Source organism: Nuphar pumila, chromosome 12, assembly GCF_984573655.1.
Source record: "Nuphar pumila chromosome 12, dmNupPumi1.hap1.1, whole genome shotgun sequence".
Classification (NCBI taxonomy): domain Eukaryota; kingdom Viridiplantae; phylum Streptophyta; class Magnoliopsida; order Nymphaeales; family Nymphaeaceae; genus Nuphar; species Nuphar pumila.
The window spans coordinates 6,467,509-6,489,051 of record NC_143260.1 but is presented as its reverse complement, the minus strand read 5'-3'; the positions used below and the strand labels follow the sequence as shown (position 1 = coordinate 6,489,051).

General features: G+C 37.6%; 1 protein-coding gene across 2 annotated transcripts; it reads left to right on the top strand.

Moving 5' to 3' along the window:
* Nucleotides 1-648: 648 nt before the first annotated feature.
* Nucleotides 649-10,427, top strand: LOC149819808 (protein MALE DISCOVERER 2-like). 2 transcript variants are annotated; one of them, XM_089983940.1, is made up of 15 exons: nt 649-704; nt 2,058-2,188; nt 2,270-2,540; nt 2,698-2,830; nt 4,353-4,424; nt 6,164-6,307; nt 6,402-6,545; nt 6,989-7,078; nt 7,166-7,215; nt 7,327-7,785; nt 8,520-8,710; nt 8,795-8,927; nt 9,116-9,273; nt 9,360-9,548; nt 9,894-10,427. In XM_089983940.1, the coding sequence occupies exons 3-15, from the start codon at nt 2,435-2,437 to the stop codon at nt 10,152-10,154; spliced, it is 2,130 nt and encodes a 709-aa protein (XP_089840066.1). In that variant the 5' UTR covers nt 649-704; nt 2,058-2,188; nt 2,270-2,434; the 3' UTR covers nt 10,155-10,427. The 2 variants fall into 2 exon arrangements, with proteins under 2 accessions (XP_089840066.1, XP_089840067.1); XM_089983941.1 differs by lacking the exon at nt 6,989-7,078.
* Nucleotides 10,428-21,543: the final 11,116 nt, after the last annotated feature.

Below are 21,543 nucleotides of genomic sequence, written 5' to 3'. Positions count from 1 at the left end.
ACCCATGGCTGGCGTCCTTAGCCACAAGTTCGAAGCTAGGCATACTCTTCAATGGACAGGGAGGGCCTTAAAGGTTTACCAACTTGCGGACAGTGATTTGAGTTTTTTCCCTTGGCTTATCAAAAAAACAAAAAATCATGTTTTTCAAGTTGATCTGAGGTCTTTATTGGACTGTTTAAAAAAATTTTATATCTGAAATTTCATAAAAGAGAAGTGTATTTTTGGAAATAAAAGCAAAATAGTTGGCCCAAGTGAATTTCTCAGAGCAAAATAAAAAAGTTTACGCGTACGAGAAAAACGGAAACTGAAAGTATCTGCCGCCACCACGGAACAACACGCCGATTTATTGAACTCAGCTGCCGAGGAATTGATAAGGTCGGCGTCGTCTTTGAAAATTAGATGGATTAAAAAACGGAGAGAGAGAGAGAGAGAGTGATAGACGAAATGGACAGACATTTTACAGGTCGTCAACTCCCCCCGTTTTCCTTCCCCCTTCCTCCTTCCACGAAGTCTCTCTCTCTCTCTCTCTCTCTCTCTCTCTCTCTCCGCCTACTTTTGCTTCTTCTCTTCTCTGGTTCGGTGTTTCGGTAAGGACTCTCTCTCTCTCTCTCTCTCTCTCTCTCTCTCTCTCTCTCTCTCTCTCTCTCTCTCTCTCTCTCTCTCCGCCTACTTTTGCTTCTTCTCTTCTCTGGTTCGGTGTTTCGGTAAGGACTCTCTCTCTCTCTCTCTTTGTTTCATTTTTTTATTCATCATCGTTTCCGTCGTTGTGATGATCATCGTCGCGCTATACGTTTTCAATTTCGGTTGAAAGCGGAGTTTGATTTTGATGATTTTGTACTGATCCGTAAGTAATCTGTTTGATGATCATCGATAGCCAGTTCTTGCTTCGATCCTTAGAGATGATCAATTCTGCATTATGAGGCTCTCTCTGTATTTTCTTCTTTATTTTTAATTTAATGTTATCAATTATTGCTGCGATCATCATGTTTTTGATCTTCAGTTGCGTCGTTAAGCATTAAAAAATCAAATTTTTACCATAATAGCTATCATGTCATAATGAATGCTTCTCTTCTTTTATTTTTTTGATCCGTTGAAGTGATGTTATTACGTGAGAATATGTTTCTGATCGTTTTTTGATAATTTAAATTTTTTGGCTATTTTCGTTTTATATACAACACGTATTTCTTGTAATTATATTTTTTCTGCTTCATTTCCTACTTGATTGCTGACTGTAAGTTCAAGTATATATTTGAAAATTTGTGTGCATGTTCTCTTATTTAATTTGTTTTCGTTTAATTTATTTTCCTTTTCGATGAATAGAGTTGTGCTGATTTAGGGCAGAGTGATGTGAAAATGCAGCAATTTTCTGCTTTTATCATTTTCAAACTGTGGTTTATGCGTATTGAAATTCTGTGATTTGTTATTTTCCTTTTAATTTATATATATTCATTTAAAAAAAAAAACTTTTTAGGGAAAATTTTATCTTTTTGTGATACTTTTTTTTGCAGTTATCTCATTTATTCTTCTTTAGATTTTTTCCTTTTTACTTCTCCTTTTCTGCCATACTTTTAAGAGGATCACTTGCAAAGGAAGTTTCCTTCTCAAGATCAAGTTTGTTTCTTCTTCTTTTGTATTCTTTTGATTCTTTTGTGGACATATACAAATCAGCTTAGTAATTCATTGACTTTCATTTAATCTTTTATTTTGTGGCACAACAAATGTATGCAATAAGCATAAATTCTCAGTTTTTTTTGTTGAATTTTCTTTTGTAGAGTCAGATTTATTTTGTCAAAGAATTTTCCTCCAACTTATTATGCTCCATATTGAATATCAGTTTAAATTGTTGAACTTGTGTTTGATTCATCTCGATTTCAAGGACTGCACAATTATTAGTTGGCTATGCTTGTAGTCATGTGATAAACCATGTGAAGAATGAATACAATTTTAGTTCTTAATTTATCTGTGTGAATCCTTGATGGATGAATCTACTTGAACTCTTTTTGTTGCTTTTTTCACCCTCCAATTTCTCATTGGATGTTTCTATTGTTTCTTTACAGCGAATTACAATCCAGTCACTTGAAGTCTGCAAGAGTTATCAGAGGGGTGAAGTTGTTCTATAGCTAAAATCATACGTTTTCTGTAGTTCCCTCTTTTGGACTTGCTGGGCTTCTCAATTTGGTATAGAAAGGTAAAAACTTGCCTGTTCTTATAGAAAAAATAAAAGTGATCACTGGTTTGGTATAACATAAATTTCATATTTTGAATGCAGGCAACTATTTAATTTGTTGGTTGATTTTTCTGTGTGCAACATAAGGAGGTTACACATTTTCTTCAACTGGTTTAAGTGTTAAATCAGAAGGGCTTCATCTATGAAAACCTGGCAAACTGGAAACTCCACTCAGATTAGCAATTAGTGCATTTGCCCCATTGAGAAATGGGCAGTCAATGGAACCTCTTTGGGTTTCCACTGCGTTGGGTCTTTCTTGCGGTCTTGACTTTTCACCTCAAGATCGAAGTATGCTTCTCACTTAATCCCGAAGGTATGGAAATTGCATAATTTTTTCTCCCTTTTATATTCTTTTAGCAAAAGCTTGTCTTGTTGAATTTATCTTTTATTTTTCGCTGCTTATCTTGGCTTCTTCATTCTTGGAGTTGTTCTCTTTGAAGATTGGTAATAATGGCTTGTTTAAAAGTCAGGTGTGGCTTTGTTGGAGTTTCGTGCAAGAGTGGATTCAGACCCTTATGGTTCCCTCTCTAATTGGAGCCCCAATGATGATAGCCCCTGTATGTGGTCCGGAGTTCATTGCCGTGATGATAAAGTGCAGAAGTTGTAAGTCGTTGCAACCCTTTCCTGCTTCTCTTTGTTTTCAATCCTTGCAGATTTCTAAGAATCAGTAACTAGTGGGCCTTTCTTTCCTGATCCATCATGTCATTTATGTATTTGTTGGGAAACTCATCCTTCTTTTAGTGAACTTGTTTTGATTCCTGCAGTTGGTCTGGTATTCTGATGCCTTGAAAAAGTCAGAACTGTGGTCATGAATGTCGTTCTTGGGAAAATCTCACGATGAGAAATCTGTTTTTTTCTGGAAAATGCCAACATATATAAAATATGAAATATGAAAATTGTAAAAATATAAAACTTATAAATAATCTAAGCAAAATATTTTAAAAGTACTTTATCTTCACAATAAAGCATGACATTTTCAATATAGTTGATATTATGAAAATATTACATTTTTTTTGGCATTCTATTGGCTTTTGAAAATGTGATAAAATAATGATATTTTCAAAACATAGCTGGTATTTGTTACAAAATCTAACTTACACCACAACATTATTTTTTAATGCGTGCATGTCTGTGTGTGCGCGTATGCACCGCATGTGTGTGTGTGTGTGTAATTCTCTCATCATGATTATGAGGGACAGAGAAAGTCATCGCGACGCCTTAGAGTGTGAGACCAGACTTAAGTTGTAGTCAAAAACTGAAAAAAGGAAAAGACTGATTATTTTCCTTGTCCCTGCTGTTCCTTTTCCTTCTCTTTGCTGTTTGAGGAATATCTGCCATCTGGGCTTTGCCACCAGTTGCCAAGAGCTGATCTATCTATGAACTTTTGCATCTTTACAGTCTCACTTGGTTGATTCTGTGGGGGAATTCATGGATCATGAAAAAGCTGGGGATTAGTATGGCTGGCTCTTTAGATTAAGTGTTTGCACTTTGTTTAGGCATTGAAATATACTGAATTTTCTTGAAGAGTAAAAAGTGACATTAGGTCTACAGCAGAACATGAAACAAAGTGCTTTTTCTGTCCCTGAAACAATCATCATTCATCCATAAATTTATTATTTTAAAATATACTGAGCAATTCTTTTTCCTGCTTTTAGGACTTTCTTTGAATGCAGAAGATTGGAAAAGAATAATTGTATATTCATTTTGACCACAACTTGCTGTTAACTGGACATGGAGATGGAAAGAATGCAAAAGTTTAATGCTTGAAGATCTAAAATGAGGAATGTTAATGAAGTTACTGACAACAATAGGGAATTTTGGATCTCATCTCTGTCTGTGTCTATATTGTGGAGCTTGTACATGATATAGAATTTTTGGAATTTCCTTTGTTTGTCTGCAGATTGCAACCTACTTTGTACAATAGAAATGTATGTTATTGTTACATATTTGTCAGTATTGCTTTTATTAGCAGGATCTTGGTGTCAAAACTTTGTCACTCATGAGATTTGAAGCTTATTCATTTGCTTCAGAATATTAGTCTATTTCCTACATAAGCTGGGAAATCATTACGGATCATTGTTGACTTCTTTGGTCTGCATTCTCAACTTTGTATCAATTCTTGCAGGGATCTTAGTGAGTTCGCTTTAAGAGGAATCCTGGCACCTGAGATTGGGAAACTTAGGGAAATGAGAGCCCTGTAAGTTTTTTTTTCTTTTAAAGTTTTATATTCTATTCCCAAAGAAATATTATTTATCTGATGTCGCTTCATTATGTTTTTTTTTTTTCCTTGGGTGATTTATTTAAAGTGTGTCACTGTTTTCCATGTGCATTGTCTAGCCATCATGCCCTTTTGTAGTTATTCTTATCAACAATTGTTCACATTAAAATACATTTTCGTGATCCTTGTATGTTGTTGACCATAATTGTCACATTGCTTATCATGTGTCTTTCTTTAATATCAAGTAAATATTGTTGGGTTGGAATTTGTAATGTTTATATTGTAGCATGTACATGAGAAAACATGACTAAAAATTATATATGAGAAAACAGACATGAGTAGAAGCTTTGGATATGTGTGGCCTTTTTGTGTTCCATCATATGTGAATGTATTTCTCTATAGCATCGCTCTACAATATTCAACTGGGTGTTGAGATGATTTTTTCATTTTCTTGTCTGGTTGCTACACCACGTGAAGCCACTTTAGTCTATTTTTGCTCAGTACAGTGCTTTTGTTTGCATTCAAATCTAAATAATCTTTTGTTTCATACATGTATTTGAGTAATAATTACTACTTAACTAGACTCAACATTTCATAAAAAATTCATGAGACACATGAGAAAGGGGAAATTCTTAGTGTGTATATTATGTTGAACTTTTAAAAACCAAAATATACTTGATATTTAGAATATTCCTATTGAAATGAAGAGGCCTAGGAGATCTGATGAGAACTAGTACGTTAAAATAACTTTTGTTTATTTCACAGAAAGCTGGTTTTGAGTATGAAATCTGTAGATGTGCATGTGTGCAACAGTCAAGCACATGTGCACACAGAAGCTCCTGGGATGTGATCTTCACGGTCTCTTCATGATCCCATGTGGCTGAAAGAAAGAAGCTAAAGTGCATGTGCTGATCATGTGTTTTTGATGAAAAATGATATTTGGAGGCTAAAAATTTTACAATGATTTTGGACCATTGATTTTTTAAACATTGTAAAATCCCACCCATGTGTCGGAATCAAACACTTTAAGAGCTGATCCCAATAAAGTCAAGTACATAGATCACATTTGTACGGTCAGAATTTAAAAATAAAACAAAAGAACCCTAAAAAAATCATTTAGCACGTATCATTTTGGCACCTACCCATTACTCTATATATAGAGAGAGAAATTGATAGCTGCAAACACCTTAGATGCTAAATGAGTTTTTCAGCTTCTTCGGTTCTTTTTATGCAGTTTCTGCTGGAGCCTAAAAATTTACAAAGATTTTAGACTGTTGATTTTTCGAATCTTATAAAAACCCACCCATGTATGTGTTGGAATCAAACGCTTTAAGAGCTGATCCCTATAAAATCTAGTACATAGATCACATATGTATGGTCAGAATTTATAAATAAAATGAAAAAAAACTGCAAAATCTATTTTGCACACTCTTTAGCACCTAACGTGTGAGCAGCTACCATCACTCGATATTTATGGCACTTTGAAGATTTCACTCTCACTAAAAGAGTGCCTTTCATTTTCAATATATTTATTCATTAAGGTATTTCATGCATTTAATGTAGTGTAGAACAAGTTGATTTTAGTTATGCCATACTTGTGGCTGTCATGACCCTTTGAAACTTGAAACTCATGATAGGAGAATATGGGTTATATGTACATGTGCTGATCTTCCTTTCCTTTTACATGTACTTAATTACATCTGATTCCATTTTGGCAGCATCCTCTATAAAAACAATTTCTCAGGCAGCATTCCTAAAGAGATAGGAGAGCTTACAAAGCTAGAGTTGTTAGACCTAAGGCATAATAACCTGGGTGGTCAGATTCCTGCTGAAATCAGAAATATGTTGTCACTGAAGCACCTGTAAGTCTGCTTTTATAACTTAATATCTAATGCCCATGCTTTCGTTTTTTATTATGACGTACTTGAATTACTGCCTGTATCCCTTGCATTGTAGCCTGGCTTTCAACAATGATTTTGAAGGTGGCTTGATTCCAGAGTCTGTAAAGCTTTGCATGCTCTTAGAGGCACAAGTTGGTCAAGCTCTTTCATATGATACTCAACATCGAATCCATTGCATGAGCAGAAAGCTTGGAATGAGGTAAAGGAAAGTGGCATTGTAATTACTAATCAATTAGTTTCTCTAGATATTCTTGTCTACTTCTGTTCAAATTGAAGTAAATGTGAGTTTCATGACTTCATCCTTTGACATGGATAGTTTTTATAGTCTCCTTTTGAACCATCATTGTTATTTGATAATAATGGTGGCACTCATCTCAGCAGTGAACATTAGTGCTGTAATGTTCTGTCTTAGCAAAATCCTGCCACTGTAGGTTCCTAGTACTTCATCAATATTTTGTGAAGGCTTTACAAGTGATAAGTTTATGTTATGTTGATATATACTCTCTATGGAAAAACTGATGATTTTTTTTTTTTTTGCTTTTAATTGTGAAATTTTTGTTGCTTTATTGCTTTTACAGCCATGCTGAATATTTTGCTGCATGCGAGAGTTAAGTCTGAGTTTTCAACTGATGTTTTTTGTAGCATGCCCACCAGTTTGAAACTGCTAAATGATAATAATCCTTTTATGAACCAGTTGAAAGGAAAACTTCTAAAATTCAAATGGTTACCTCTGTATGTGAGAAGAATTCATATCTCTTGTATTGTTTTAATTCATGCTATTTTCAGTGGAAATTCTCATTTTAGCAATTTTTCTTTCAGCCTTGTAAAGAGTTCCTCAAGTGGCAATGAGAAGTCTCAAGACTTTCCAGGTAAGTAAACTGATGCTTTTTGGGTCCCCACTCTAAAAGAATGTAGGATTGATGTATCATAAGCTTCGGCTTCAGATTAACTGAACTCTTGTCTTATTGAATCAAATGTAGCTCGGCATGTACAACATCTGCTTATTTCTGTCCACCGCAAACTTCTAGTTGTGACGAATGGGGCTTCTAATTCTGCTCGTGAAGCTTCTACCCCACCACAAAATTCTTTGCGTAAAGCAAAAGGTCCTCCTAACATTGGCTCAACTGCTGCACCACCTTCGTCACCATCTCCTGCCCCTGCACCACCTTCGTCACCATCTCCTGCTCCCTCTTCTACTGCTTCTCCTAGCACTCCAACACAGGAGCCTGGGCCTGGCCAGTCTTCCACACCATCATACAGTCAACCACAAAGAAAACAAACAACAAGAATGTGGATTTTAGCTGTTGCACTTCCTGGTGCTGCTGTTATTCTATTTGTCAGTATCGCACTGCTTTTTATGTGCCGAAGTCGAGGTGAGGCGACAATTGGGCCTTGGAAGACTGGACTAAGCGGCCAATTACAGAAGGCATTTGTAACAGGTGAATTATTTAAGCACAAATTTGCTAGTTGCTTATGTTCAGTATTCGAGGACTTGGTGAACTTAAGTCCAGTTAATGAAGTTCTCATATATAAGCGGATCTGAGTCCCTGGTTTTGAAATTCGATCAGTGTGGCGATAGTCATGTATTATATTGTGTGCTCACTTTCTTTTTATATTTCTGGTTTTGAATGGTATCTGTAAACATAATCAAGTTTATATTGTTAAGTCTAAAATGTTAGATTTATCTTTTGCTTGAGAGACTTGACATGAAAGAGATTGATTTTGCTAATAAAATGATTATTCATTCACTTTTTTTGTCTTACAAAATATATTTCCTGTTATATGTTTTATGTTATTTATTATTATATCTATACTTTTCTTATTATTGATTAGTTTTGTACAAATTGTATATATTTCTCTACTATTGGTTAGACTTTAGCACATTCATTTTTAGTATGTTGCTATTTTTGGTTTTGGATCTCAATCGTTTCTTTATTCAGTGTGTTTTCTTTCCTTTTGTTCAAACATATTATCAATTTTCTTAACTGAAAACATTGAACTTATTGACTTCATGGACTAATTGCTATTTGACTCATTACGCTATGACTTTATTTGTCTCAATGTTCAGCTCATGATCCATGATTTATCTGCAGAAAGGTTTTTGTTAATCTTGGCCTTTAATTGGAATATTTCACTTCTTTTTCCCTAACATTTATGTGGTTTCTATTGACAGGAGCACCTAAGCTCAATCGGCCAGAACTAGAAATTGCTTGTGAAGACTTTAGCAATATCATCGGTACTTTGCCTGATTGCACAATATTCAAAGGAACACTATCAAGTGGAGTTGAAATAGCAGTATCATCAACTACAGCTATGTCTTCCAAAGAGTGGTCAAACTGTTCTGAGTTGTACTTCAGGAAAAAGGTTTGGATCAATCAAGCTAATAAAAAATCAAAACTTGAGTTCTTCAATGACTGGTTACTTATGTTGGCTTTGCATCATATGTAGATTGATACACTATCTCGCTTGAACCACAAGAACTTTGTCAATCTTCTTGGCTATTGTATCGAGGATGAGCCTTTTACTAGAATGATGGTTTTTGAGTATGCTCCAAATGGGACCCTCTTTGAACATTTGCATGGTGAGTATGGCTTTCATTGGGATACTTAATTATGGGCTCGAATGAGTTGCATTGTCTTGAGATATCATAAGTTGAATTTTACTTGGTGTCCTTGTTTGAGTTGGGTTTGTGATTTTGCACTCTTGCTTAGAGGCAAAAGCGGAAGTTGATCAAGCTTTATTTATTCATTGTGATTATCCAATTTTCAGTTAAAGAAGTTGAGCACTTGGACTGGAGTGCAAGAATGAGGATTATCATGGGAGTGGCTTATTGCCTACAATACATGCACCATGATCTAAGCCCACCAGTAGCTCATCCTAATCTGCATTCAAAATCTGTCTATTTAATGGATGACTTTGCTGCTAAGGTATGTTATAACTCTTGCTTTTGTTATTCATTTTGTAGTTTTATTGGCAGCAGAATCTCATCATTTACTTTTCTGCTGTTCCCAAGTTGGCGGATTTTAGCTATTGGAAGGAAACAACAGAGAAGGCAACGCCATGTGGTGATGATGATTTGAATCAACTTGACTGGCCTTATTCAGATTTGGAGAGCAATGTCTACAACTTCGGGGTTCTTCTCTTGGAAATTATTTCTGGAAAGCTTTTTTATTCTGAAGAACAAGGACTTCTTGTTAACTGGGTAATGTGTCTGAAAGCATATGTTGTTTTCCTGCACTTCATTTTTCCTAAACTTGCATGACATTGATCAGACATTCACAAAGGAATCTACCAATCTCAAAAAAGATAAAGCGTTTCAGATCTTTCAAAAATTGGTTGTCAGTTTTTTACCATCTGTATTATTGAAGCTCATGATAATACTGATCATCTCTAATGTTGTTAATGACTAATGACTGAAAATTTCACCTTTCTTGTTTTCATTTTCTTGATCTTCTGCCTTCTATTTGGTATCTTTTTTGGTATCTTTTTCTATTTTTGGCCTTTTGGTTTCTCACATTTTCCTATTGTTGGATTCATGTGCTTTCAGGCGATTGATTACTTGAATGATAAACGTAGCATCAGTTACATGATTGACCCCACATTGAAGTCCTTCAAAAACAATGAGCTAGACATCATTTGTGAGGTCATTCAGCAGTGCATTCATCCAGACACAAATCAGAGACCTACAATGAAGGACATAACCACAAGATTGAGGGAAGTCGTACAGATTTCACCAGATGCCGCAACCCAAAGGCTTTCTCCTCTTTGGTGGGCAGAACTCGAGATACTTTCAGTTGAAGCCAGTTAGCTTTGTGCGTTGCAATCATGTCTGTGAATAACCTCCTGTAAGCCTTTAATCCGCCATTGTACAATCTGTATTTCTTTCATGTCACCATGTTTTCTTCTTTAATTTACTCGGATTAACCTGTCTCGCCATGCCAGCAAGTTGGCCTTGATTTCTTTTATTTTTTCCTATTTTTTGATTCTTTTTTTAACTAAACAAAACTCAATAACTAGTCGCCTAAGGTGTTGTAATGGGGTTAACCTACCCAGCTTATACTCAAAATGATTGAGACGAAAAGGACAAAGCGTGTCTCAATGTGATGAATTTTTCTCCTTCATATGTTACTGTGGGAACTCTTCATAGCAGGCTACTTAAAGCTTCTGTATATTCTTCTATGCCCTACTGAAGATTTGCATCTTCCAACACACACATTGGCCTGCAGCAGAAGAGGGAAAGAGAAAAATAGACAGATTTGGAGTTCTTTGATGCATGTGAACTTGGTCGTGTATGTGCGAAAGTTTTGTAAGTATAATGGATCAACGGCACATCTCTCTCTCTCTCTCTCGCAGTCACAGTATAATGGATCAATGGCAAATCTCTCTCTCTCTCTTGGTCACTGCTAGTTCACAACAAGAACCGATGGTTGATTGTTGAAATCAACTCTACACTGAAAAACTTTGCCAACTGCGGACTAACACACACAGTATGTTATTATTAAAATATAAGAAACTGTGATATGTCCTATGGAATCTGTCTGGGAATGTTTGGATTGGTGAAATTAGGTGGAATTGGAATCCTGTTCTGCCAATATTTTGTTCTCTGTTTTGATGAATTCAAGTTCCACCTAATTCCATCAATCCAAGCACAACTGTTTGACCACTTTGGACAAGGAATGCGATCTCTTATGGAAGGCAAGGATTGAACTGTAAAACTACACCGCTTTCTCTTCATAATGTGTTGGTGATAAAGAAGATGATGAGCATCAGATCCCATATAGTTAATTTCTTTTCTACCTTATCATTTGCATGACAAGTTAGAAAAATGTTGCTTTTTGCAACACCTTGAAGTGGTATGGTCTATTTGCAAGGGGGAAGGGGAGCAGCGTCCAAGAGATCTGAAGGGTCTGTTTTGGATGTGATATTTGCAAGGAATTGATGGAGATTGCTTGGAGAGAATCCTAGAGAAATGGATATTGAGACAATTAGGAGTAATTCTCTTGTTTAGAAGCCAAAAAAAAAAGAAGTCTTCCATAGAATGATTTAGTATTATCTCCTCCTTTTTGAAGAAATCCGATACAAAGATTTTAAAGAAATTGGCTGAAATCCGATACAAAGTTTTATAAGGGAAATTTTCATACTTATCTTATCAGTGTTAAATATGTTAAAAACACACCTAAATTTATGTTCTGTTAAACATATATCTGTTTTTTGTTCGTTTAACTTGGTTATTACAAACTCAAGTTGAGTCCCCACCACCCACCCACCACCACTCTCTCTCCCTCTCTGCCACTACTACAGCCCATTAAATCTCCTTTGTGCGGCCTCTACTATCACCACTACCTCTTATCCTCTTTCCTACTACCACCACCACTAACCACCCATTTTTTTTATTTTTCTGCTGCCCACCACCACCTCTTTTTTTTTGTCACCATTTTTTTATCACCAACCATCCCTACTTTTTTCGCCTTCTCCTACCACTATCACCATTTCTCCCTTCTCTCACGATTTGCTATCCATCAACGGCCATGGTCTCATTTCTTCCACCATGCCTCTTTTCTTTCCCTGCTATTGCCCACCACATCTATCTTCTCTAATAACTTGGGTGTGTTTTTAACATTTTTTATAACTTAGGTGTGTTTTTTAACTCTAATAACTTAGTTGCGTTTTTTAAAATTTTTGAAATTGACTGAAATAGATTTTCTTAGTATTTTCATGATTCCTTCAATTCCTTTGTCCTAAACAACCTGATCCAAGGAAACCTTGATTTTTAATAAATGCTTCCATTCTGATGCAAATTAAAGAGGCTCGATTTACAAGAAAACTACATTACACTATTTTTATGCACGAAATTAAAAAAAAGGAAAAATACGATCAAATTACATAAAATTCAAGAAAATAACAAATTAATCATCCAACCTCCTCCTGGAGAGTCTCATAACAACTATTTATAGTAAAACAGGAAACCCTACCCTATGTTGGATCTTGAGTGAGACCTGAATACCCAAATAAACATAAAAGAACTCAAATTCAAAATGCAACTACGAATCCTATTGGATCCCCTCTTGTTGGATCCATCATATTAAATCACCTTATGTTCCTCCTTTTCTTCTTCTTGCCTTTTGTTGGAGTTATATCCGACTCTAGATCCACAACTGCATAATCCTTCACGAGTTGGAAAGGATGCATATGGGTCTGCACAAAAGAATCGTGCAATCATAAATAACGGACTCACTATCATGCTTTGATTCTTGATCCTCATTTGTAGTATTTGAATCTGTTTTTTCATGCTTCTCATGTCCAACCAACTAAACATGAGGCATTGGGCTGCTAGATGCCCAACTCCATTGCAATGAAAACCTTGGTTTACCTTCAAATGCCTCGTATGCAGGCCCTAAATCCTTACATTGGGTTGATGGCTTGTAATTCTTTAGATTGGTGGCCTTAGTATCATGCTGGTTTGAGTGAGTGAGACTCAGTCGGGACAAAAAGCAAAAGCAAAAAGTGCAGCACTTTCAAAATTTTAGAAGCGAGAAGCGCGGGACAAGTTAAAAGTGAACCGAAAGCTATTTAGGAAGCCGAAGCAGGTTATATGTCTCCCCCCCCCCCCCCGAACAGGGCATCTCATGCTCGGGGGTCCCAAAAAGCACCACATATTTAAGCATGTGCGTCTCGTATCCCCATGTTTGTCAGCATTAATTAGCATTGGAGTTTGATGTGATTGCAAAGACTTAAGTACCCTCTCCTCCATTGGTGCCAAAAAAAATAACGATTCTAGAAAAGGAGTGATTGTAAAGACTTAAGTGCCCCGAAGATGATTATTTAAGACTCGGTCTCTGCACTGCAGGATTATCCGAAAAAGAAATCTCTCTTCGAGGAGGCCATGAACATCAACCCTCTCACTCTCTCTCTCTCTTCTCTTTCTGCTTTTGTGCACATCCAGCAGAAGATCCTACATTGCTCCATCAAGCACCGACTGACCTGCACATTGACTGTTGTGGAGCCTGATTCAGAGTTTTTACCCTTACAGAAGGAGGGTTTGGGGGCTCCTCCCAGCGTGGGTAGCATCATTCAACTAAATGAGTTGTGGATCCTGATTCAGAGTTTTTACCCTTACAGGAGAGGGGTTTGGAGGCTCATCCCAACGTGGGTAGCATCATTCAACTTGAAGAGTTGTGGAGCCTGATTCAGAGTTTTTACCCTTACAGAAGAGGGGTCTCAGGGTTCCTCCCAGCGTGGGTAGCATCATTCAACTTGATGAGTTGTGGAGCTTAATTCAGAGTTTTTGCCCTTATAGGAAGAGGGTTTGGGGGCTCCTCCCAGCGTGGGTAGCATCGTTCAACTTGATTCGTTGTGGAGCCTGATTTAGAGTTTTTGCCCTTACAGGAGGGGGGTCCGGGGGCTCCCTCCGGCGCGGGTCCCGCTGACATTCTCGCTTGACATCCACATCTTGATTCTAGCATGCTCCTTGTTGGATTTCCCATTGATTTCTTTCAACCTTGCTTGGAACAAACATGTCTTTCTCACCACGACACCTTATGTATTTTTTGACCAAAAAAACCTTCTCACACTGAAGCCAACTTTTAAGGCATAATCATTGTAAAATTTATATGCAGCTTCTTCATTATTAAACTGCATTCCTTCTACCGGAACATAGTCAAGTGTACTTCCATGTACATTCCCAATGCCTACACTTTTGTAGTGTTGTGCAACTCAAATAACACAAAATAATAGGGGTCTAGTTTTTAGTTAAAATGTGGAATGAAATGACAATAGAAAATGCTGAAAATTTACATAAATAAACTAGACTCAATAATGAAGACATCACTTTTTACGGATTTGGAATATGACCTCCGGTTAGGGAGATATGACTCTGACAAGTTGGTCCTAATTCAGGTAGCGATTTGCTTACTAAATAACACTACATATCGCTATAGTGATTTGCAGAAGACACTAAAAATCACTATAGTGATATCCAACAACACTATAAATCGCTGTGGGGCTCGTTGGAGACCCAAAAACACTATAAATCGCTATAGCGATTTGTAATGTCTTCCGCAAATCATTATAGTGATTTATAGTATTTTTGGGTCTCCAACGAGCCCCACAGCGATTTATAGTGTTGTTGGATCTCACTATAGCGATTTGTAGTGTCTTCCACAAATCACTATAGCGATTTGTAGTGTTATTCAGTAAGAAAATCACTGTAAATCGCTACCCGAATTATGACCAACTTGTCAGGGTCATATCTCCCTAACCGGAGGTCATATTCCAAACTCATAAAAAGTGGTGTCTTCGTTAATGAGTCTAGTTTATTCCTGTAAATTTTTAGCGATTTCTATTGTCATTTTATTCTCCATTTTAACTAAAAACCAGACTCTTATTATTCTGTATTATTTGAGTTGCACAACACCATTCTCGCTTGACATCCACATCTTGATTCTGGCATGCTCCTTGTTGGATTTTCCATTGATTTCTTTCAACCTTGCTTGGAACAAACATATGTCTTTCTCATCACGACACCCTGTGCATTTTTTGACCACGACACCCGGGACTCGTGCCGGGGGGGAGCCCCCGGACCTTCTCCTGTAAGGGCAAAAACTCTAAATCAGGCTCCACAACTAATCAAGTTGAACGATGCTACCCACGGTGGGAGGATCCCCCAAACCGCCCTTCTGTAAGGGCAAAAACTCTAAATCAGGCTCCACAACGAATCAAGTTGAACGATGCTATCCATGCTGGGATGAGCCCTCAAACCCTCCTTCTATAAGGGCAAAAACTCTAAATCAAGCTCCACAGCTCATCAAGTTGAATGATGCTACCCACGCTGGGAGGAGCCCTCAGACCCCCCTTCTGTAAGGGTAAAAACTCTAAATCAGGCTCCACAACTCTTCAAGTTGAATGATGCTACCCACGTTGGGATGAGCCTCCAAACCCCTCTCCTGTAAGGGTAAAAACTCTGAATGAGGATCCACAACTCATTTAGTTGAATGATGCTACCCACGCTGGGAGGAGCCCCCAAACCCTCCTTCTGTAAGGGTAAAAACTCTGAATCAGGCTCCACAACAGTCAATGTGCAGGTCAGTCGGTGCTTGATGGAGCAATGTAGGATCTTCTGCTGGATGTGCACAAAAGCAGAAAGAGAAGAGAGAGAGAGAGTGAGAGGGTTGATGTTTATGGCCTCCTCGAAGAGAGATTTCTTTTTCGGATAATCCTGCAATGCAGAGACCGAGTCTTAAATAATCATCTTCGGGGCACTTAAGTCTTTACAATCACTCCTTTTCTAGAATCGTCATTTTTTTTGCACCAATGGAGGAGAGGGTACTTAAGTCTTTGCAATCGCATCAAACTCCAACGTTAATTAATGTTGACAAGCATGGGGATACGAGACGCACATGCTTACATACGTGGTGCTCTTTGGGACCCCCCGAACATGAGATGTAGCTAACTGCCCTATTCGGGGGGGGGCATATAACCTGCTTCGGTCATCGAGCCCGATCTCGGCTTTGTGGATACAGATCACGTAAACTAGCAGGAAATATTGAGTCGGACTGCAACCGGCGATCCAGAGTTGAGCATTCTCAATTGAGCTATTCTATTTTAGAGCAAAAGGAGCCGGGGAGTGCACTTTGGCCATCTGAGACCTCGAGACTGCGTTGTCATGGTAGTGGGCTAGGTTCTTGGTGATAATTAAAGTCCCTTAGGGTTTGGTCGTCTGGACGTCAGCCGGGGCCGTTAGGGTTTACAGTGGAGAGGAGTTCGTAGAGGTCTGCTTGTTGTTGGTAAATCCATGTTTGGTAGTTTCCATGGAAGACCTGATGGACTGTTGACATAATGATCAAGATGAAGATGAAGGTGGTAGTGGTGGCTAGTTGAAATGAAGGAGCAGTGTGGGCCCATATAAATTTATAGAGCAGAAGGTATGTTTACAGAGAGACAAGTGTGGATTTTCTGTTTTGGGGTTTTTCATTTGGTCAGTGTATGCTTGTCACGGTGGTAGACAAACCACTGAATCTCGAGTGTGTGTTAGTGCATCAAATTTAAGTCAGAGTAATCATTAAGGCTTAATCAATGTGATTGGTCATGCCCAAGAGAGTCAGGATCAGGTGCAATGTGGTTGCACACGTTTGGTGGGGAGATAAGGCTGGCATTGGATGGAGTGGTAGGGAGAGGAATGAAGTTTGCTTGGGAGGGAGCCCATCCCCATCGAAACCGCCATGGTCTTGGGTCCCCGCTTCCGTCTCTGCTTCCATCTCCCTGTCCATGTATTGAGAGATTTTCAAAAGCTGACAAGCAAAGTGTGCCTAAAGGGTGGTATTTGCCAAATCCAAAATTTAGCATCAGCCACTTTATATATATATATATATATATATATATATATATATATATATATATATATATATATATATATATATATATATATATATATATATATATATATATATATATATATATATATATATATACTGGAGCACCTAATCCCACCTAATAAATGAAAAATTAGTGAGTTTTTTTTTGTCAAACAGACCTTATAGATATGATCTACATGTATTTTTAAGTAGAAAACAAGTTTTGGATCATGTGATTATTATGTTTGTATTGATTTTTAAGACCTTAAAAAATCAATGGTCCACAATATACCAAGGTTTAATTATTTTAAAAAATCTTATTTTATGTTAAAAAAACAGGCATCATTTGTTATCAAATAAACTATGTTGAATACATTTATGAAGCTTGATTGAGAATATGCAACATGCATATGTGATTTCAACTAGATGGGTGTAAGTGCACCCGGAGCACCTAAACATTACTATATATATATATATATATGAGCTCTGTCGAGCTGAGCTGAGCTGAACACCTTGAGTTCAAGCTCGGCTCGTTTAAGCTAAACAAGCTGCTTGTGGCTCTGCTGATCGCCAGCTATACAAATTGATCACGAACAAAGTCCGTGACTAGAGAACAAAGCCAAATCACTAGCTGCTTGGTTCGTATATAAGCTCTCTCAAGCCGACCCTGTGTTCAGGCTCAGCTAGTTTAAGCTAAATGAGTTGCACGTAGCTCAGCTCACCAGCTATACGAAAGGCTCAAATAGTTTAAGCCAAATGAGTTGCACGTAGCTCAGCTCACCAGCTATACGAATCGATCACAAACGATGAGCCCCGAGCTGCTTGGTTTGTTTAGGCTTTTCCACCTATGTAAGAAACCCTATAACCTATAATCATTAATTAATTCGTGAAGTTGCCTAAAAATAATTGAGAAAGAGAGGGAGAGAGTATGATTTCTATAATCGTGGAAGATGGCTCCGGGTGAAGACCAGCTACACATGATAGAACTGAAAAACAGGAAAAAAGATGCGAGAGTGAGGGAAGAATATATACATGGTTACGTCATTTTATGTTGATTATAAAGGTAAAGTCAAGACTTTATGGATCTGTTTGAATAGCAGGGCTCTATGGATGAGATATATAGACACGCCCATCAAGACCAGATCTGGTGTGAAATGTCCTCCTATGAGAGGATCTATGAGATCCTCAATATGGCTTAAGTTCCTCGAATTTCTGGTGAAAAGAAGAGTGATATGCTTTTGAACTACAAGAAAAATATTTCGGGTATGAGTTTGAGTCATTATCTAGCCTAATCAATTCAGTCTTAATTGGACCTTCTTTAAGTTATGATTCAGAATTCTCTCTCTAGTGGTCTCCCTCTCTTTTCTCTCTCATGCATATTAATATAGAACTGATGTTAACAAGGGCTCCTCACACTTAGTTAAGTGGGTTAACCTAAGATTTTCAAACCAGCAGAGGACAAGAGTTAGATACCTGGGGGTGTGCATCTTTTTGCCACAAGGCGAAAAACTATCCAGGTTGCAGGGGCAGTACTCTTAAGGCTTTATACTATGGCCACTGACTTGAGTCTATGGTCAAGGTGATAGCTTTTGAAATGAAATAGACTCGTAGGGGTGTGCCCAACCCCAGCTTGCTTTTTTTTTTTTTTAACAAAAAGTCTATAATCAACATGATGATTTTCAACCCATATCTGGACGTCCAAAACAAACCGGTGGTAGTTTCACACTGAATCAAAAAAGAAATATACACTTGGTAGGATGAGTCGAGTGGTAATAGCGACACTTTTTGTTTTATTACCATCTAACAAGTGGAGAGACCATTAGACCCAAGGGGTTTAGCTTAGTGGGGTGGGGCCTAGACTGTTAGACGTCCAGTTTAAGTTCAAATCCAATGGGTGTCACCCCTTGTGCAAGCCGAAGCTTGACGACTCCCTGGGGTCAAAGGGTAAGCCCTCAGAGTTTTACACCGACATGAAAAGAGACCGCGGCAGGTTGAGCCAGCGTGGCTAGGTTGGAGAGACCACTATATCATTGTTAATATGGTAGTGTAGATTGCAGTTCCAAGTTGTTGGAGCCTTTGGTTAGGATTATCTAATAAAAAACATTAAAAAGGAGGGAATGGAGTGAGTTAGAAGCCAAACAAGAGTTGGTTTGATTTAGAACAACCATATGCAACCAACTTTGATATTCAATTGAGGTGATTTTTGGTTCATTGAAGTGGTAAAACTAAATTCTAAATTCTGACTTCTATGAAAAAGCATTAGATCTGCATGTGTACTTTGGGGTCAAATTAGTTTAATAAAGTTGCTCCTAGAATGTGATAGAGTCATGGTCAGGTCAGAGTGGTCTCCTTTGCCACTCACTAATCACTGTCAAAGTGCATGTCTCAAGTGTGACCCTTAAAATAGACTTCCTAAGCAAATTAAGATCACTCAGCTTTCCCAATTTCAATCTCTATTTTATTCCTCAAATTGCTATCCCAATTTCAATCTCTCTATTTTGAGGCATTCATGTCCAAAACTTCCCTCTACTTGTTTAGGAAGATGGTGCTTAAGTGCCGATCATCATTTAGGAATGTAGCAGATTTGGATGCAGGTTAGTTATCTGGCAGTATCATAATATGTTTAGGTCGGGTTCAGTGGCATCCGATTAATAATCGGGTATGGATTTGCAGTATAGAGTATGACATCTGAATCTGAATCCCACGTGTACCAGAATCTGATGCATCTGATTAATTATTTAGTCTAGTCGAATTTGGTTTTTGTTTCGGTATTAGATTTTTTCATCTGAATATAGAACTGACTGTCAAATCTGGCATGGGGGATACACCGGAAAGAATATGGGTCGTTCAGACTGAGTTTGCAGAATGCGACACATCCATCAATAATGGTTATTATGTTGGTATCCCCAAAGAGTTCCACCTGAGGGATGAACTTCAAATTATTTAGGAGATGAAAAAAAAGCTAAATGCAGATGGCTGAATGAGGGGGCCGCCATCCTACATATATATTTTCACTCTCTCTACAACTGAAATATATATCTTGAGAAATTGCATCACGTCCATGGTATTGAATGATGGATCCACCATCACATCAAAACAGAAGTTATACCAAGGTTTAAAAACTCGCCAGGTTGATTGGGCTTGAATCACCCAATCACCAGGTCAAAAACTGGTTTAATTGGGCTTTAACAAAACTCGGTCAAAGTCATGGGTGAGTCATGCATAAATATATTTTATATATAATTACATATTTATATAAAATATAATATAAATATTATGTATATTATATATATAAATATGATCATATACGTATTAATAAAATTATATATTAAATATATAATAAAAAATATCATATAATATATAATATATATGGATAAAATATTATAAAATATAGATTATATATATATATATATATATTAAAGTGTATCATCAATTTCAACCAGCAAGCATTTTTAAAGGGCATATAAGAAAGTGTGATGTTGGTGCACAAAATTGTGGACTCAATGGCAAGGGTAAAACGAAAAGGAGTGATCTTTAGGATCGACTTGGCCAAGGCCTATGACAAGGTTGATTGGGATTTCTTGAAATTAATACACTTTCCTCTATTTAATTTGGCTTTGAAAAGACCTGAACTAACAGAATAATGAGATGTGTTAGACCCCCCTCTTTCGCAATAGTGATCAATGGAGAAGCAAGCCAACAGTTATGGGCAGTCGGGTATCCGCCAGGGAGACCCTATGTCCTCCTAACTATTCCTTTTGGTTATAGAGCACCTCACCTTATGATTCAACCTCTCAGTTTCCAAGAGAGTCCACCCCATCTCCATAGAAGGATTTCTCTTGACGTAAGATTACGAAAGTTCATATCTGGCAGTAACCCAAACTCATCGAGTTCAGGTTCGATGCAGGTTGGAACGAGCCAAACCCGATATCCAGTCTGAACCGAAGATGGAACGATTGAGACTCCATAGGATCGATCCGTGCGAGATTCGAATCCACCAAAAATGCAGAAAGCCTGTTAAATCCAAGTAGGTCGGGTACGTATAAGGGGTTTGGATCAAAATCCAAACAGCCCGAGCCCAAAAGAATTTTTTAAAGTGAGGGGCAAAAAGGAGGAAAATCATAAAAATATAAAAAAATTAAGAAACTGTGGAAGGGTGTGGGGGTAAATTCTCATGGAAGAGACCCCAGTGAATGGGGGAGCCACCACATGGTGCCCCCCTCTCTCTCTCTCTCTCTCACCTCCTCCCTTCCCTCTCTTGAACAAATTAGGAGACTGCATAAGTCTTCCCTACTGGTCCCAGTGAGGGTATCTTTATAATTGGATTAATTTTGGTGGGAGTCTTCCTAACCCCAACTTGCCTTTTAAAAAAAAAAATCTGACTGTCAACCCAACTTGGATTAAATAAAGGCTAGATCCAAACTGTTATATCTCTACCGTGATCAACCAAACCATGATTTAGGGTCACTAACCATGAAAAATGATGACCTTATGCGCATTGCTCCAGCCAAGTAAACATTGCTCCAGCCAAGTAAACAATGTGAAAAATAGTGACATATGCTCTCTCTCTCTCTCTCTCTCTCTCTCTCTCTCTCTCTCTCTACACACACATACGAAGAAATGTTCCACTGTAGTTTCAAGTGACGCTGTTTCAGGCTCCTAGCAGAATGATGAATTATTTGTATTTGGCCACAGAAATTTATTAAATGAAATAAAATGGGGAGAGACTTGGAGTCATGAAATTGGTGATGTTTATCATCAAGCCCAAAACTTTGGAGTTCATAAACTTGGTTACCTTTCTAATGGGACCAAGCATGACCTTAATTTTGTCCCCCTAGACACACCTGT

What these genes read in the sequence shown, in the direction of transcription:
- LOC149819808 (XM_089983940.1), top strand. Translation starts at nt 2,435, where the DNA reads ATGGGCAGTCAATGGAACCTCTTTGGGTTTCCACTGCGTTGGGTCTTT. An exon ending in CCTCTTTGAACATTTGCATG is followed by an intron (nt 8,928 to 9,115) that starts GTGAGTATGGCT and finishes TCCAATTTTCAG; the next exon opens with TTAAAGAAGTTGAGCACTTG. An exon ending in AAGGACTTCTTGTTAACTGG is followed by an intron (nt 9,549 to 9,893) that starts GTAATGTGTCTG and finishes ATGTGCTTTCAG; the next exon opens with GCGATTGATTACTTGAATGA.